This window comes from Cyrtonyx montezumae, unplaced genomic scaffold (genome assembly GCF_038088225.1).
Source record: "Cyrtonyx montezumae isolate F1298 unplaced genomic scaffold, pur_monq_1.0 scaffold_17, whole genome shotgun sequence".
NCBI lineage: Eukaryota > Metazoa > Chordata > Aves > Galliformes > Odontophoridae > Cyrtonyx > Cyrtonyx montezumae.
Window position 1 is genome coordinate 20,635,772 of NW_027071903.1, and position 18,594 is coordinate 20,654,365.

At 46.6% G+C, this 18,594-nt stretch overlaps 1 protein-coding gene across 1 annotated transcript in view; it reads left to right on the plus strand.

The window, feature by feature from the left end:
- Positions 1-17,396, plus strand: part of HCN4 (hyperpolarization activated cyclic nucleotide gated potassium channel 4) — a 94,392-nt gene extending 76,996 nt beyond the window's left edge. Inside the window, exons 6-8 of the mRNA XM_065733639.1 lie at positions 177-417; positions 2,295-2,459; positions 15,853-17,396. Of these exons, the coding sequence (XP_065589711.1) occupies positions 177-417; positions 2,295-2,459; positions 15,853-17,396 (1,950 nt within the window). The remainder of the gene's footprint in view (positions 1-176; positions 418-2,294; positions 2,460-15,852) is intronic.
- Positions 17,397-18,594: the final 1,198 nt, after the last annotated feature.

Here is an 18,594-nt window from a genome sequence, read left to right on the forward strand (position 1 = left end):
TAAGGGAACAGCATCTTTTTTTGACTATTGTGTGAATTTTTTAATGTAAGTGGAAGAATGTCATATGTTATTAGATGTTGACTAAGCATAAATGTGTGCCTTTTCTGCTTCCTTGTCCCATCTTTTCTTCCTGCCTCTCTCCCCACTCTCTCTCTTTTTATTCACTTTGCCATCAGGAAATCATAAACTTCAACTGCCGGAAGCTGGTTGCCTCCATGCCACTCTTTGCCAACGCGGATCCCAACTTTGTGACGTCCATGCTGACCAAGCTGCGCTTTGAGGTATTCCAGCCTGGAGATTACATCATTCGGGAGGGCACCATTGGCAAGAAGATGTACTTCATCCAGCACGGGGTGGTGAGTGTCCTCACCAAAGGCAACAAGGAGACCAAGCTGGCAGATGGCTCCTACTTTGGAGGTGCGTGTTTACGAGTCCCCCTTGCACAGTGAGGCCCACTGCTAGTGTTTGTATCATCCTTAACTTGTCTTGGATACACAGGTGGAGCAGCATGTGGTACTGATACCTCAGTCACTTCTTTGTCCACCCTCTGTTCATCTCAGCTATCTTGCAGCTTCTCATATAGTAAATTGTACAGTGGGTGGTGGCTGAGACTCATGGGCATTGCAGGAGTCTATACTATAAATAATAACAAAATGGAGAAGGAAAACTAAGCTCTTGTAGTTTCATTTCCTTCTGCCCCAAGCAAACTGATGGATCTGTGAAGCTGAGAATGTAAAGAGAAAAAATGGAGCATTCTCAATTCTCCAAGCACATTTATAGTGTTGCCTATTCCTCCTGTCTGGCATCTATCATGTGAAGTACTGTGTAAACGTGGGGGGGAAAATGTAGTCCATCATCTCCCCTGTCTGTGGCTCAGCAAAACATCGTGAAGGTCAGCAGGCAAGTATAATGTGTCAGAGGCAGAGAAACTAGCACAAGGTCAGAAAACACCATTGAGAAGATTTAGAATACTGCTAACAGAGTAACACAGAGACTACCCAACTATCAGAGCCCTGCAAGGACCTCACTGACACCAGGACAGTCTGTTCTCAGGGAGATGCAAGTTTCAGTACAAGTGCTGGACGTGCACAGTTGCCTACTGAGAGGGGGTAGAATGAAACCTGCCCTTCTATAAGGGCTATTCTCTATTAAATCCTCTTCTTACCGTCGTAGTTCCTGCAAAGAAAAGCTGTTTGCACCCAACTGCTGGCTTGGCTCTAGGGTGCAAAGATTTTTCACATCATTAGCAAGTTGGGTTTGCTCACTGGGATTTGAAGTTAGAGTGCTGGAGTAAGGATACTACATACACAATTCCTCACACATTCAAAGATAGCACAGTCTTATAAGCACCATTTCCTTAGGAAAGCAGCTAAAAACTCAGTCACCACCTTGTAGTGCTGCTAAACCAGTGCCCTGGGGGTGGACTCAGAGTGAATCCTCAGTGTGGTGCTGATAGATTAACACCCAACAGCACAGGGAATTATGCTTCAGTGACAAGACCTTCTGTCTTTAGGTCACACCATCTGTGTTTAAGTACCCGTCTTTGGTGCCCAGACTCTGTGTTTAATCGGTGGAAAAGTAGGCCTCAGGAGCCCTGTGCTGAGTGTTCAAGGAGCATGCCCAATTGAGGGTTTATGATGGAGTCAAGGACTTCCTGCTCTCTAACTAGCTGAGCACCCTCCTAGGAGTACCTGGCTTCAGTGTAAACACACCTAGAGTTTGTACCAAGTGAGCGCCACTGACTTGGCTCATCCTGACTATCAGAAAGCTTGTGACACATCCCCAAGTAACTTCCAAGCTTCTTTGAAATGACAAATGTTTTGAGTATGAGGATCACAGTTATTACCAGGCACTAAGGCCACAGGTCAGCACAGAGCCTCAACTGCAAATCTAGGGAGAGAATTAGCTTCAATGAGGGCACGACATGACCTTCTGCTCCCAGTGCCCATGAGAAGCTGGAGAAAGACAGCTTCTCCATTCTGAATGCACAAGTGATATCTCTGATAATCCACCATAACAAAACTTGACTGACTAATTAGATCAGCAGAATCCCTGAGGTGCGGTTGTATGTAGCAGCTGCCACAACTGAGCCCCCTGGTATTTTATTGCTTCAGTGTTACTGCATATGGAGGACGTGCCTACTGTTCCTGCTTTCAGCAGTGGGAAAGCTGGTAGAGTCCAGGGTGAGAGGGGGCTGGGTGTCAGGCAGGACTGCTGAGCAGCAGTGCCAGGTTTTGTGACGTGGGGTTGATAGTCTCTGTCCCCATGTTCTCAGGCTGGGTCTTTCATTCCAGAAATCTGTCTGCTGACTCGTGGCCGACGCACAGCCAGCGTGCGAGCTGATACCTACTGCCGGCTCTACTCCCTCTCGGTGGACAACTTCAATGAGGTGCTGGAAGAGTATCCCATGATGCGGCGAGCTTTTGAAACTGTGGCTCTTGACAGGCTGGACAGAATTGGTAAGTAGAAGGCTTGAAGGGCTCCTTTCCTTTACCTGCTGCCCTGGCATCTTCTCCCCACATGTGGGCCTTTGATCCTTCGCTGGAGCTATGAACTGAAGGAGATCCTACTCTGTCTCTCCTTGCCTGGCTTCAGCTACTACAAGGAGATCCTTTCAGTTAAAAATACCAGTTAAAAACCTCATTCTTCTCTTTCTCTCGCACCCTCATGTGCCTGCTTCAAGATCACTCTGACCCCACAAGAGTCATCCTGGTGAATTCACTGCAGTTTGAATTTTAGTTCAGAATATGGAAATACCCACAGCCTCCCAGGTTCAGGAGAAAGTAGGCCATGCTGTGACCTCCAAGTGCCACAAGCAAATCTCAGAATTTCATTGAAATGTTTCAGCTGGAGGACTTGGGCTTTTGTTAGAGTGTGAGCTGTTTTTACACTGGTGCTGGCTGGGGTATGACTGCATGCGTGAACGGTATTCATTTTTTAAACTTAAGACAAAACCTTGATGGGAAGATCTTCTCTGATATATCAGTGCATAATGAAATGCAGACCGTAATGCATCTTCATGGGACAGTTGCTTTTATTTTTGCATAGTATATTTTTATTTTTGCATAGTTTACAAGGAGCTGGAGAAGCAGGAAGTGCTGTCAGGGAAGGGAAAGCTTGGAGTGCTTCCTGATCTCCTGTGCAAAACCATCAGCAAAACACAACAACAAAGCAGCACCTGTCCAGCTGTCCATTAGAGACCGACTATAAATACCTTCAGTAGAAATAGACAGCCAAACAAAGACATGGAAAAGTTGCTAATATACTTAACCTCCCATGCCTCAAGTTAAATGATGAGTATTGTTGGATTGTAGTAGCTCACGGTGGCCCGTGTCAGGAATCTGTCCTGCCCTGAGGAAGGCCTGACTTGTGCTGCAAACATCCTTGTCTAGCCAGAGACCAGGGCACCAGCTGTTGGTCATGGCCAGAAACATTTTATACAGAGACACTGAATGACTTAAACAAGGTCATGCACAAAATCTCTGCAGAGCTGAAGATTGAGCATTTCAGAGTCCTAGTCTAACTTCTTAAGTTTCTTATTATACATTGCTTAAAGCTGCATGCATTTCCATTGCTTTTCAGAATCAAAAAGGTCAGTGCAAGTCTGAGTACAACGCAGAAAGCAAGGAGGATAATGGGGTGAGGGGGGTAGGGAGGAAGCTGGCAGCCCAGCGAGGGGTGCAGTGCCTCTGGGGCTTTTTATGTGGGGAACATTGTATTCTGTGCATCTCATTACCTGTTTCAAACCAGAAAGTGTAACCCTTGAGGAAAAGGTTATGAGCTAAATATGTAGAGTTTGGCCGCTAATGAGGCCCTAGTGTATGTGGCAATAGTGTTATCACATGGGTTATTTAAATGAGACTGAACTAACTCCTAGAAAATGTAATGTCAGATACAGCCGAGGGTGGGACAGCTTGACTTCATCTCACATTCTTCAGCTTTAGATGGTCAGTGCTGCTCAGCTTCCTGGCCCGATGCTCTTTGTGAGCAGGGCCTGGAGTGCTCCTCATCCTTTGCTCTGTGAGAAGCTGCGTTCATTACTAAAATTCATGAAAAATGTAGCAGACTGCTTGCCAGCAGTGATGCACAACTTCCAGGGAGTTCCCACAACCCCTGTGAAATTAAGTAAATCCATGGGTGCTTAAACTATTGTGAGATAGACAGCTAGAATGTTACTAGTTCTCAGGTGCAAGTTTGAAGCTGGCTGGGCACGTCCTCTCCTCCTGCAGTCCTTGAGCTGCTGTGTAGACATAACCTTGTTAGTGTGAGCCTTTCACATCGTGGACCAAAGCAAGTCACAATAAAAGTTGTCATTAATGCAGGGAATTATTACAGTTACTAAGACATGGGAAGGTAAAGCCAACTTGCTCCAGGTCACACTGAGTCAAGGGTGTTACAAAGAATAAACCTTGCTGGCTCAACTCCTAATCCTCTAAAGGCACACAAGGCAGCACTCCCTTTCCACAACTTCTTCAGAACTATGTGGGAACTATTTTTGTGATGTTGCTTGACCGTGAATCAGAGCTCTCATGTGGGGCATTGCCTGCATAGTCCTTTTGCATTTTCAGCATGGAAGAAAGCTGGAAAAGTTAGCAAAAGCCAGGTGGAAACCTCCGTATCTGTGCTGCTGTGGGACTGCTTCCTTGAAGTGATGGTCAGGGGGGTGGACTGCTTCTTACAACTCTGCTTTCCAAACCGGCGTAAAGAACCCCACTTGCTTCTCTGCCAGGAGAAATTCCCTTCATGCAGCTGCAAAATGTCAGCATAAGGTCAGAAGGTGACACAGAGCTACTGAAATAACATGCCCTTTGGTGCAGAGCTCTGGCACTGTCCTCCCCTCCTTTTGCCATTCTGCTGACCTGAGGAAGTATTAGTCCCTACACTATATAAATGACACAGACCTTCAGTGGAAAATCCTAGTCTATCTCTGATAAATTGAGAGCTGCCTGTTGTCTAACTTTACATCCTCTACTATTGCAAAATAGTATACTCATAGCACTTTCCAACCCTGCTGTGCTCAACATTCTTTGGCTGGAATTTCCCCAAAGAGCCAATTTCCTAGTGAAATTGGCAGATTCCATGGAAATCCCTGCCTTTTATAAACAGAGCATTTTTTAACCTTCCACTGAAACGTGTGCCATCCAGAAGCAGCAGCACAGTAGCTGTGTAACAGCATGGGACTGTTTTGTGAAGTCAGGAATATTGCACTAATCTGAGACTCTCTCTGAAAGTAAGGGGACTGTTGTAGGGACCTGAAGGTGAGGAACAGAGGCTCAGAAAATCCAAGTATGAGCTGAAGCAGAACAACTCTTTCGGTTCTTGTTATGTTCAGCTCAGGATCTGTACTCAGGATGGAAGCAAGTGGGAACCTCCTTCCAAGTCAGTGGTGCATCACTGACTCCTTTCTGCCCAGAATACAACATGCCCCTGTGAAGTCCAAGCCTGAGAACATGAAAGGATTCAGAGGGCTCTGTCACTATCCTCATACCAGGACAGGTCCATCCAGTATTCTCTCTTTGCAGCGAGGAACTGAGAGCAGAGAGAAAAAACTCAGCCCATCCAGACACGGGAGAGATGTTTACAGGATTAGCAGCTGTACAGGGGATTTGGAAGTGTGATCTAAGTTTGTCTAGGTAGCAGAGAGACAGGAGAAGAATGTGAGACCCCATCCCTTGAAGCAACAGGAGAAGTACTGGTTGACTGAAGGTGCAGTGAGGCATTCACTTTGCAGAGCAAATGCAGTTTGAAAGCCTGTGGCTAGGCAGAGGGGAGGGAGAGGGGCAGGTGCATGCTGATGTGCGTGCCCCCATTGCATCCTGCTGGCACATGGGCACTGCAGCAGCAGGAAGGGCACAGCCCCCCAGGGAGCTGTCAGCTCCATGGATCGTCTGCCAAGGAACATGTTGATGTATCCTCCTAACCTCTGTTGTTAATGGGAATTGATATTGGCATCCTGCCTGGGCCATGTGTGGCTGGGGAAGAGGTTTCCCAGGTGTTTTGCGCTTGCAGAGCTCTTTAAAAGACTGGAAAGGATTAGTCTCCAGGAATTGACTAGGGCTGTGATTCTGCAGTGATTTGTGTCCCTGCTTAACTTCTCTATTTGAGTAACTTCAGACATTAAAGTACTCCTCAGGCTGCAGGAAATCACGTGCATAGCTCTCCATAGGCTCGAAACCTGAAGATGGAGACTCGAGGAAATCAGGCTGATCACTGATAAATGATGATTTTAGCACTGGGTTGAATTTCCTCTTGTTCTTGACCAGTCTGTAAAATTCTTGGCAGCATTTGTGTGTTTAAATGATGTGTTCCTTTCTCCAGTGAGTAATCCTTTGTGTGACAAGCATTTGTGAACAGGCCCAGTTTGCGACGTGTCAGTTAGTTACGTAAGCTGCGTGGTTCTGTTCCTGCCTGGCTGTGAAACCAGCTTGAGGTGACCACTGAAGCTTCAAATTAGATTTTCACAAGTATTTGCACTTGTAAAACACAACCACTCAAATGTTCACTGAAGGTAAATACAGTATGGGCTGTGAATATTTGGCAGATCAGAATTCCCTGATCCATTCAAAAAATATCGGGAGACAATTATTTTCTGATTTGTGTTGTGCTGGAATAAATATGGCTGTCTGCCATAAGGTTGCCCACCATCCATACGAAGGTCACTAGTGGGAGCTGAAGGAACATGCTGAAGCCAGAAGAAGTTATTCTTTTCAGTTTCTTTGAGAATATCTCAATTCAAGTGGTTTGAAATGCATACATTTTGAATGCCAGTTGCGTGGATTTTGGTCCAAGGATCCCAGTTAATGGATTAAAAATGCCTTGCATTTCCTCTGGGCATTGCAGATGCTAAAAAAACAAATCTAAGGCAGCATAATACCAGCCTAAATATTATTACATAATGTTATTACAGCACAGGAATGCCTGTTTGATATATCATAGTGGCAGAAGTTTTAAAAGCTTTGTGGTACAAGTCACAGAAGAGCTGTTGTTAAACTTTTACACTGGGCACACCGTTTGTCAGCTCATGATCACTCTTCTGCAGTTGAAATTGAAATCCTGTTGGGTTTGCAACCTGACTTGTCCTGGTCGTGACTGATACCCTGGGATCTGCTGCCACAGAGGTGGGACTGGCCTGTGTTAGGCTTGGTGAGCTGCGAATGAGAAGTCTGGGACCTGTGCCAAGCTCTGCCACAGATTCCCTGTTTGTCCTTGTCTTGCCTTTGCAATGTGCCTTAGTTCCACATCTCTTCTACAGGGAAAATAATAATAGCAAAGGTGGAGCCCAGTCTGAACACGTCTTAGCTACCTATTCCCATGTGGCAGGCGCCATGCAAAATCACATGAAATGGACTGAAACGTGTCTAAATAAAGCAATCTGTGCTCAGCACAAAGTGTGCACTGCATCCACACTGAGGTCTTGGTTTTGTTTACTGTACGCAGGTGATTAACCCCCAAAGATCTGCACGTGTGAGGTGAGCAAGCAGATTTGCTCACAGGGCTATATATATATATGTCTCTTATTTACAGTTGCTGATAAAGGCACAGGTGATGGAAAGTTACTACCTGCATACTGAGCTGCTGTGATTCTGATGCTTGACAAGTGAAAACACAGGTTTTCCTCTGTTGTGTCCTCTCTGGTCACCTGAAAAACCCATAAACATGACTGTTTATAATGAGCTGGGGTTCAAATACTGCTGTGTGTGTTTCTCTGACCTGAAATCCTCTCCTGTTGTTCGTAATGGTACAGTGTGCAGACCCAAATCTGATTTTTACAGTCAGTAGAGAGAAAGAGGCATTTCTAGGATATGGTTTGAGATGGCTGTCTGAAGTGCCACACCTTGGCAATGCAGTCTACTCAGATATAGGAATCTTCAAGGTAAGAGTTCAAACTTAGGCAGGAATTCAATTTCTTAATTACTTTTGCTTTGGAATTGAAGGCCCCAACTCAGTGTATATCAGCCTAAGGAAAGCTATCGATTGGCAGCTCACCATGAGTGAGTGCACATGACTTCAGCTTAATTAAGGTGAACTGGCAACCCTGTCTGAATGTGGAAGTGCTGTTTCTCATGCAAGTGTAGAAGGGAAGTAAAGCCTAAGACATCCTGATAGAAGGGGGACAGTGATAAGATTTCAGGAGACCTGCCTTTGACTTTGTAAATAACCTTGATCACATCAGCTGATCCCAAGCCCTGTCTAACTGGCAAGTGTGAGTTCTCTGGGCCAGGTCACTGGTACCACAGACAGTTAGTTGGTGAGCTAGGAGACATTAAGCAAAAGCAAGAGTGGGGGTGTGATAGGAAATGCAATGTATTTGTGCCCCAGATCCTTGGGTCCTCCAAGTTACCGTATTGCTTTTGGATGTAGAGAGCCATGCTCACAGCTGTTTGCTACCAGCATCACAATAGAACACCTGCTTAGACAGTATTTTACCATCCTAACACCCTTTCAAATACTCTCAACCCTCTGTTTAATTACGTGAAATAGGACCTGCTTACCAGCCACACCTCTAAACTCAGGGGACTTGTGTCCCGAGGGCAGTCTGGTGGCTATCTGCCACTGCTGACAGAAAACAGTTCCAGAATGTCATCAGTCCAGAGTCTTCCAGAATCTGTCCCTGTCACAGCTGTCAGCTCCAGCAGGGCACTGAGATTGAGTGCAGAAGCTTTGGCTCCAGATACAAGCACTTCTGCCACTTGAGGAGAAGGCAGCTCAGGCTTCAGTCTCCAGCATTAAGTAACAGTCACTGTGCTTCAGAGCTGCACAATGCTTACAGCCTTCCATGGCTATTTTGTGGCTATTCACAAGCAGTTTACTCTGGAGAGCTCTGCGTGTTCGACTTCTTTTTCTTTCTGCAGAGCTCTGCAGAGGCACATAAAGATGAGGAGTGAGAGAGGAGCAGTGTGAATTTAGTTTATTTCGAGTTTTGCTTAACGATCACAAGATTCATCAGATAATATTATTCACTGTGTACCATTTGACCCAGTTAGAGGTTTGTTAGGATGGCAATAAGACGACAGACTCAGTCAGACCACCCCAAACAACGAGCTCTGTGCTGATAAAATTTATTTCCCTTCCCATATGGCACTTTCCTACAATAAAGCCCTGTGTATGGGCTTAACTCCAAATAGGCTTGTGGGGAACAAATGGAGAAGGGAGTATTGTTGTACATTAACTGTACTTCAAGTGGTACAGCTTTCACAAGAAAGAATAAAACTTCATTATGCAGGTGTAAGAGCACACATGGCAACTTCTGCAGAGCAGTTCATCAGGAGCTGCACATCCAGGTTGTAAGTGTTTACACAGCCAGGCTCTCAGGAGGGTTAACGTGAATTACTTTCCAGAGCAGATTTGTTAAGTGCCCTGAACTCCTTTGTGGATGCTCTTACTCAGAGGCAAGCTGCTGAGATCCAGCTGGCTTTGCCTTCCTTCTGGGAGCTGCTCAGTTCTGAGCAGAACCCTTCACGTGGCAGTTTGTGCAGTTCAGCGTGGGGTGACCTACATTGGAGAGAAAGCTGGGCTCAAGCGGGAGAAGAACATACACTGGGAGTCGAGAATTATTTTGAAACCTCTCTTCCAGCTGATTTCCCTGTTCATGGAGACCTGAGACAGTGGTGCAGTGAGACCTTGCAGCTGATGCAGTGCTAGTGCAGGACTCCCCAGGGCACAGAAACAGCTGTGACAAGGGAGGGCAGAGCCCTCCTCCGTACCTGCACTGTGCCATGAGCTGTGCTGCAGGCAGCGACCCGAGCTGGGTGCTCAGAACCCAGTTGTATGAGTAACAAGAGGAGAAGTAGCCGAAGTGGCAGGGGGCAGCCACTTTGACAGCAGGCCGGGGCACAAGCCAACCTAATAAAGTGAGATTATTTCAAATGCATGCAAATTCAAAAAGCAATTCAGTGACCTGAATTCTTAAACTGCAGCCAACAGACTTAGACAGAACTGAAAAGAGAAATGAACAGAAAGCTACAGCTAATTTCCCCTGTGTCTGTGCAGAATTTCAACAACAGAGAGCTAATTTTGATTATTTGATAGAGGAATTATTGTTGAGTGCTGGCTCTTTTTATGAAATCGCACGAGCCTTTCTCCCCATTCTTTTGTGTGCTATCTACAGCTGAGAAAAATCTGACTTTGCAATTCTTTATTAAGGGAGCAACATCTATTAGCTTAGTTTCTGCAATTTCACATGCTCTCCTCCGCTTCCAAGCACCAGTCGCTTTGTTATAAACATGTCTTAGGCTCCAGATAGCTTCTTTTTTCCCCCTGCATTTCATCCATTGTTGAAGTGAGGAATTTATTTTTGTCTGACCATGGGAAAAAAACATACTGTGCCAGGGGCTGTAAGAAGAGAACAAAAAACATGAGTTGTGGCGATCCCTTAGTGCTTGAACTGTGCTCCACCACTGGTTGTCACACTGCACATGCCCTGCAGAAGGGGATGAGAGTCTTGCCCCGTGACACAAGTAAGGCAGCTTCTTCCACCTCAGTAGAAAGCTAATGGGCCAGGAGTGAAGAGACAGGGAGACGTAGGACAGGAAACAGCAAGTTGGCTCAGCCATGGAAGAAGCTGTTGGGAGACAAGACAGGGGCCTTTAATCTTTAAGAGATAATTCAGCCTCTGCTTCCAAGTCTTGCCTGGGGTCCTGCACTGGACAAAGCTGTCCCTGTGTACATCCCTAGGTCTGCTGAGGTTAAGAAACTTCCTTCCTTGAGCTCATGTTAGCGCAGGTTGTGACTTTGGGTGAAGAGGAGCTGAGCTTCTAAAATGTCCATGAGCATATTAAACAGATTAAGTGCTCTGAGGCAGAATCTGCTTAGAGAAATGTAACTGCCTGCTCCACAAGAAGCACAAAACAGCATATGGGAGGGAAAGGTAAAAAGCAGTGCTTTTCCCCCATAAAAGCAGATGAGACTCCTAGAGACAGATGTGTCACAGTATTCATCCAGCAGCCCTTCACCTCAGAAGACCTGGGTCCAGATCGGAGCAGGGCTTTGCAACCGGAGCGAACTGGAAAGTTGTGCTGATCCAAACAGGAAAAGAAAACCTTTTTCTTCAGGAAAGGCACGTTTTCCCGTAAGGGAAACCCAAAAGCTTCAAGTCTCAAGTTGCCATAGGTATGTTAACAGACTCCAAAGGAAACATTCCTTACATTTTGTCATATGTAAAACAAAAATTTTACTTGAATTTCCAGTTCATGGAATATGTCAACAACAACGTGCTATAAATTAAAATTACATCTTTCTTCAGAATCTAATTAAATTCATCTTGGAAGCTGAGGAGAAATGGATGTGTGGGATGTTTATTTTATTACCTTACACTCTACTCAGCATTTAATTCCTGTGGGATAAACTGTACAGAAGGAGAAGCTCCTGTAACACACAGCCTCTGTGCTTCTGTGATGAGGATGCAGGGGAAGAAGGAGTCCCCTTCCTCCCTCCCAGTGAAGCCTCTCACTGGGTTAGCAAGAACACAGGGCTGTCTTGTGGTTCACTGAGCATTGCAGCGAGTTGCAGGACACCGTTCTAATTATGGTGACACAGAGCCAAACTAATCAGCCTTTCAGTTCTCTGATTGCTGACTTTTCTGCTCTCCTTTTGAGGCAGGTGCAGTGACAATAAAGCCAGAAGGGGAAAAACAAATCTGGAATTGAAGCAACTCATTAAATAAGATGGGGAGCAGAAATAATCTGGGAACCACCATTCGGAGCAAATTCACTGCTGCTGCCTCATTCTGCTGCTGGCTTATATTTTGAGCAGGACTTGAGTCAGACCTGCCAGGAAAATGTTTTATCCCAGCAGGGCGCTGCTGTGAGCCTGTTGTAATCTGGTGCTGGCTGGAAGGAGGGCTTTTCTTTAGTAGCAACTGATAGGGCTTGTATCGGGGTGTGGGAGCTTCATGTGAATGATGCAGTTAATTAGAATGGTGGAAGCAATTAATTTTTCAGTCTGCTAACCAGTTACAGCTTTGGAAAATGGCTTTGAAAACTTCCTTTTTCCCTTCAGTAACTGAAGGAGCATTTTCAGTAATTTTCTGCAGCAGAAATTTGAGTCTCCTGGCAAAAACAGAAAAGGAAGAAAATTAATGTAATGAAACAGTTAATAAGTTCAAGTTGCACTCAGGAAAACGGTAAAATGTAATTTCAAAGGAAAATAGAGACATCCTGTTTAAAAATTAACAAAAATAAACATTCCAGGGTTTTCACTGGAGTTGTTTTATCAATTTGACACAAATTGAGCTTTGATCAAACTATTTTCCAGTAAATAGCATGTGTGTTTGGAAAATGTTAACATATTCTTCATTTAGTGCTCTGCCAAGGAAACCAGTGTCTGCTGCTGAAGCCTTTCTGTGCTGTCAGGAGCTCTGGTTATGAAAACATCGGTCCTCTCAATTCATCCGTGCAGCTCTGATTAACATCGCTATGGGTTCTCGTTTGAATTGAGGGCAGCGCTGGAAATTGCAGGCTGCTGAAGCACAGACGAGCAAATCAGAAGCCAAAGACAGGTGACATGGAAGTAAAGGAGCGAGGTGAGGTGTGAGGATGGAAGCGCAGAGCAGTTGCTGATATTGAGCTTTTCAGAAAGCTGCGCTGCCATTCCTCCTCTTACCCCTCCTCAGCCCAGTTCCTCTTCGGTCTGTTATCAAGAGAGGAAGGGTAGTTTTTCACCTGTCTGGTTTGAACTCAGCATGCCATCTCCCACCCACATCCTGACCTTGCACTTGTGCAGGCTAGCTGCAGATTGCCCATGCTGGGATTTGTACTTTCAAATCCAGAAAGCAAATGATTACAAACCTGCAGTCTGAATTGTTCTTTGTCTCCAGTGCCAGACAGACTTTCTCTTGCCTGTCAGTTTATTTAGATAGGTTGCTCTTTTTGTCCAGAGATGGAACAGTTAGCATTTTTGTTTCTGTTTAAGCAGCTCTTTGTGATCTAATTTGTTTGGGAGCGGGTATGTGATTCTAGAAGCTGCTGCCTGGAGAGCACCGTGTGTGTACGCTGTGACCTTCCACTTCATTCACTGCAAAACTGCTCTGAATTTTAAAAGTGACATTCATAACTCATGTTATGAATTCAGGCTACCTGAATGGCAAGTGGAATCAGGCTCTGTTAGGGGATATCTGCTGCTGTCTCTTCCAGCCTGCTACACAATGAATCCCATTTGTACACGTGCCCTACACAAGCACTTCCCATACAATCTCTCCAGCCCCTGTAGTGACATTAGGAGCTCTGAATACTGTTTGCCTTAAGGATGCCTACCTGTGCAACCTAGGGATCTAGGGAGCTTCTTTGGCAGGGGGTTGGACTCGATCTCTAGAGGTCCCTTCCAACCCCTACAATTCTGTGATTCTGTGATTGTGTCTTTGCAAGGCTGCTGTCTTTCTCTAGGATACATGCCTGTCCAGATGCCTTACTGCTTTTTTTTTGGAGGGAGTCATCAGCAGGAGGTAAAATTTGCTAAAATATTAAGCAGCCCATAGAACTGTCCACAACAGGTAGGTCCCAAACACGCGGGTTGAGGCCCAGAATGAAAATCCTGTCAGTATTCTGATTTGGTTTTATGCTGCAGTTCAGCCCACTGGGAGGGCTGGCCGGGAGCCCATAGCTTTCAGGCTTCACCCACTCTGAAGAATTGCAGAGCACTTTTGCATAGCTTATGTAAAGGGAGAAACTCCTCATTTTAAAAAAACACAGTGTACGAAAAACCTGCAGTATGTTCTTCCAATGCTTAATTCCAGCTCCTATCAGATCGCTCCTTTTGTTTTGTTTTGTTTTGTTTTGTTTTGTTTTGTTTTGTTTTGTTTTGTTTTGTTTTGTTTTGTTTTTTCCTGGGCTTGTTTAAAATCACAGCATCTCTTGGGTGGTTCTGTAACTGAAGGGAACAGTTCTTAGCAGCTTCTGTTATCTGTGAAGCTCCCTATAAATCAGTATCAAGTCACCTCTTCTCTGAGAAAAGCTGAGTATATAGAACTTACCCACAGTTGTTTTACAAGCCTCCTTTGTGGATATTTTCTGCATCTCTTCAAGCTAGACACTAGAACTAAAACATTGTACTGTGTGCCTTCCTAGCATTGGACACGGTAGTGACAGGTATCTCCCTTATACTTTATAATTATCTCCTTTTTTTCTGCAAGAATTGCTTCACCTTTTCCTCCTGGTAAATTTGGAACTCAGCTAGTTCCATTCAAGCCTTCCTCATTTCAGAGTTGCCTTCTAGAACACCAGGATACCTGTTGCACTCTTCTGAATGTTGCTCAAGTGCTTTGCTGCCAGATGCTTTATTCTGACTACAGTAAGAGGCATGTCCTTCAGTTGTATGTCTTTTACCTGCTACAGGTAGAAAATTTGCATCAAACAGTGAAGAAAAAAATCCAACAATCTGGATGTCATCAATACATAGCTCTTAACTGGGGATTAAAGTACAGAAAAAGAAGCCCCACCAGGTCCCAGCATCTGGCAGGGTGCCGTCCGTTTTCTGGAGGCCTGCACAGGAACTAGAGGAGATCAGAACCAGCAGAAATGAGATTTGAACCAGAAGAAAGGTTTGAAAATAGGTGTGGCCTGAGGATAAGGGGAGGGTTAATTCAGCTTTTGATCTGATCCAGATTGGCTGGTGCCTCACCTAGAGGTGCCCCTTCTCTGTGCACCCTCAAGCTTCAGCTGCAGAAGGAGCTGCGTGCATGCAAGCATGCAGGCAGGTGGACCAGGGGGCACACTGACACGTGTGCACACAACTTGCTAGGCTGGACCTGTTACTAAGGATATTTCCAAACAACTTCAATAAACAGAAGCAAAAAGGAAGCCCCTAGGGTGGTGCTGTCATCAGTCCAATCTTTCAGGGTAGAGGACCCTTGAAAAGGTGAGAAGAGAGGATCTAAACCACACTGGTTTTATAAGTAAATCATTCAAACCAGCGTATACCAACACCTTGTAAATCGGTGCTGGCACAGTTACTTGTGCATGCACAGACTGTTACGAGAACACAGATACAAAAGGTATTAAACAGAGTGCATATCCACGTCAGAAATCCCATCCTTTGAGAAGGCATTTGTGCTCTGGTGAAAGGGCATCACTGGCAGCATCTCATTCCTTGCTGCAGTCCAGGGGAGTTCATCCCTGCAGTGCCAGGTGCACACTCAGGCCAGACAAACTCATTACGCCACATTTTCCAGCCCATTGAAAAAGCAAAGTGCTGAGCTAATATTTTGCTGCAGGCTAGAAAGTCCAGCTGGAACATGAAGTTTGCTAGCCTGCAGTTTCCATAAAGTTGAGGCTAGAAGGGCACGGCCAAATAGAATGGTAGCTGCATGTTGGAGGGCTCTCACTTGGGCCAGCACGTGAAGTCCTTCTGTCCCTTCTTTGAAAAGAGATTTCATTTCAGCTAGAAAAAGATGTTTGACCTCAGAGCAAACAAAGTGCATGAGGCGTATGAGAAAAAGTTATCCCTGAAGAGTAGCTGAAGACTTAGGAGGCTTCAGTGAGCTTACATTCTTGAGGAGTTCCTTTGCAGACACAGGAATTACGGTCTTTGTTTTTCTGCTCCTTTTCTACAAATGGAAGTTTAGATGCCAAGTGAGAAACTTCTGGATTCATAAGCTTTGCTACCATTCTGCCCTACTTCTCACAGCTGACTCCGCTAACTGAGACCATGTTCTCTGGGGTCTCAGAATCTGTTGATCATACCGCAGAAGCAGAAGAAATAACGTTTATCGTCTTGTTGCTGGAGCACAGAGACTGTACCCAGGTCCCATAATGACAGTGGAGACGGTGCCAACAATGTGAGGGAGGTCTGGCAGGAAGCCTCTCCTGCTTCCTGACACATGAGAATGACTCTCTCTCTCTCTCTTCACTTTCCCTACAGGTAAGAAAAATTCCATTCTGCTGCATAAAGTCCAGCATGACCTCAATTCGGGGGTTTTCAACTACCAAGAGAATGAGATCATCCAGCAGATCGTGCAGCACGACAGGGAGATGGCACACTGTGCTCACAACGTCCAGGCTGCCGCCGCCGCTGCCGCTGCCGCCGCATCCACCCCCACCCCTGTCATTTGGACTCCACTGATCCAGGCCCCCCTGCAAGCCGCAGCCGCCACCACTTCTGTTGCTATAGCCCTCACCCACCACCCACGCCTCCCCACAGCCATCTTCCATCCCCCGGTGTCCGTCCTGGGCTCCTTGGGACAGCAGTCCAACCAGACCCCGAGACAGCTGAAGCGGCTTCAGTCCCTGATCCCGTCGACGGGGCCTTCTGCTGTCGGCTCTCCCTCCAGCACCCCATCCCAGCTGCACACCCCGGGAGCAGAAACCCCTTCGTCCTCTTCCTACCACATCCAGCAGCTCGCGGGGTATTCGGCCGCTGCTGGCTTAGGGCAGTTCCAGGTGGGATCCCCTCCTGCGGGCTCTGGGCAGCAGGGACTGAGCCAGTTCCAGCCAGCACCTTCTGGGTCACCCCTGGGGACAGCTCAGCCCCTGCAGCAGCAGCAGCTGCAGCGGCAGCCCTCGCTTTCCAGCAGTGGATTTGGGCACTTCCAGCAAGCCGCGATGAGCTCTCCGTCAACGTCACTCACCCAGCTCTCATCGAACTCCCCTCCCAGCCTCCTCAACCAGTTCCAGCCCACCACCAGACCACTGCAGGGGGGACAGTTACAGCAGCTGTCGGGCAGTGGAACTTTGGGGGGAATGAATCACTTCCAGCCCCCTCCTTCTTCCAATTCTCCATCCTCCAGCCTAAGCCAGCTGGCACAGGCCTCTGCTGGGCCATCTGCGGGCCTGTGCCAAACACAGCCAAGTGCATTAGGATCTTTAACTGGAACGATAGCCCAGCTCCACCAAGAACGATCCCCTTTTGCCTCCATGTCTCCTCTACAGCAGTCTGGCGTCGCCTCTCCCTGTTACACCCCTTCTGGCCTTAGTCCTCCTACTCAGAGCCCAGTGGCAACGAGAACTTTTCAGTGTGGCCCGCTCGGGGCCTCGGGCTCTCACGGCTCTCTGCTCCTGCCTCAGACTGCCAGCCCACCTCCGCAGATCCTGCAGTCCAAGAGCACGCCGCCTGTGCCGCCGGGACGCTTGAACCAGGACATCAAGTTGATTTCTGCTTCCCAGCCATCCCTGCCCCAAGAGCTGGCTCAGACACTGAGCCAAAGTTCTCATTCCTCTAGAGAATCTATTTCCAGCTTCTCTCCTTTTCCTGGAGGAGGGACTGGACTTCTCGGGAAGCCTTGTAGCTCAGTCCCTGGGCGCGTGACTTTACCACGTCAGATGTCCTCAGGTTCTTTACCGCACCCGCTGGTGTTTGGGGCCAGCGCTGCAGGCACCGCTCCTCTGACTGCTGCTGGGCGGAAAGCGTCCATAGTGCTCACAGGGGATCTGGAGCCTGTCAGATCCAAATTGCCCTCCAATTTGTGAGGACTCCTTCCGAGAGCTGGTAACGTCAGCCGTGCAATTCGGTTCCTGATTAGACTTTCATGAATCATATTTTTTTATTTTTCCCTTTTTTTCTTTAATTTTTTTTTCTTTCTCCATTTCTTTTGTTTAGGTTTAACTGTGATTAGAAACAAACAAAAAATACGCAGAAAAAAATGACAAAAAAAAAGAAAAAGAAGATAACCAGGTATTCTTAGAGCTATAGATTTTTGGTCACTTGATTTTATAGAATATTTTAATACATGGAACAAAAGGATAGGAGCAAATTTAATCCAAGGAGGTAACGCACAGACAGGGCGTGTGTCTGAGCTGGAACACGTGAATGATCAGCCATAGAAGCCACCAAAAAAAGGTTTTCCTGTTGAGACAAAGATCCAAGGTTGACGTGGGCCACAGGCCGGGCCCGTAGCTGGTGTTTTGGAACAGTTCTGGTTGGCCACCGGCTGCTGGGGGGACTCAGATGGCTCAGTGTGCGCATCAGGAAGTGTCACTTCCTCAGGTTTCTCCTGTGATCAGCAGGTTGCAGAAGAAGCAAGAAGAGGGGTGAGTTTTCTTAAAGCAGTCCCCTCTTGAGGAATTTCAGAAGGGCTGAGTTTTTGTTTGGACTCCATCTGAAGATAAAGGCAACCAGGAGATGGACGGACTGGACTTCAGATGCTTGTCTCATTCCGCTGATGCTCTAACGTGGGTTGTGGGAGAAGTCCTGTCTCTGCCACTACACAGGGCAGCTGGCCTCAGCAGAAGAGCCCCAGCCTCAGCCTGTCCGTGGCTGGAAGCATGCGTGCTGCCTTCCAGGTTGGGGCTTGCAAAGCAAGGGGAGGGATGAAGAAAGAGACAGCACTTTAACCTTCCCTCTCTCCGTTTTAATGTCTCAGTGTCCATGGGCTGACTGCTTTGAAGAGAACTGGGTAGGGTAAGATTGCAGGGTGGGCTGCAGTCACCCTCTTCTTCCTTAGCCCAGGGGAGTTTGAGCTTGAAGGCACTGAGGGCAATACAAGTGCCAGCCAAGAATCCTCCAGATTTGCAAATATGTTTGTAACATTAAAACAGATTAAAGCAGAAATCTGGCCAGCCATGGTCCATGCTTCTCCTCTGATGGGGGAACTGAAATCTTTTGTTTGATTTCACCAGCAATAACAGCCTGCACCTGATTGGCGTTGGTCTCACCCTGCAGTTGCAG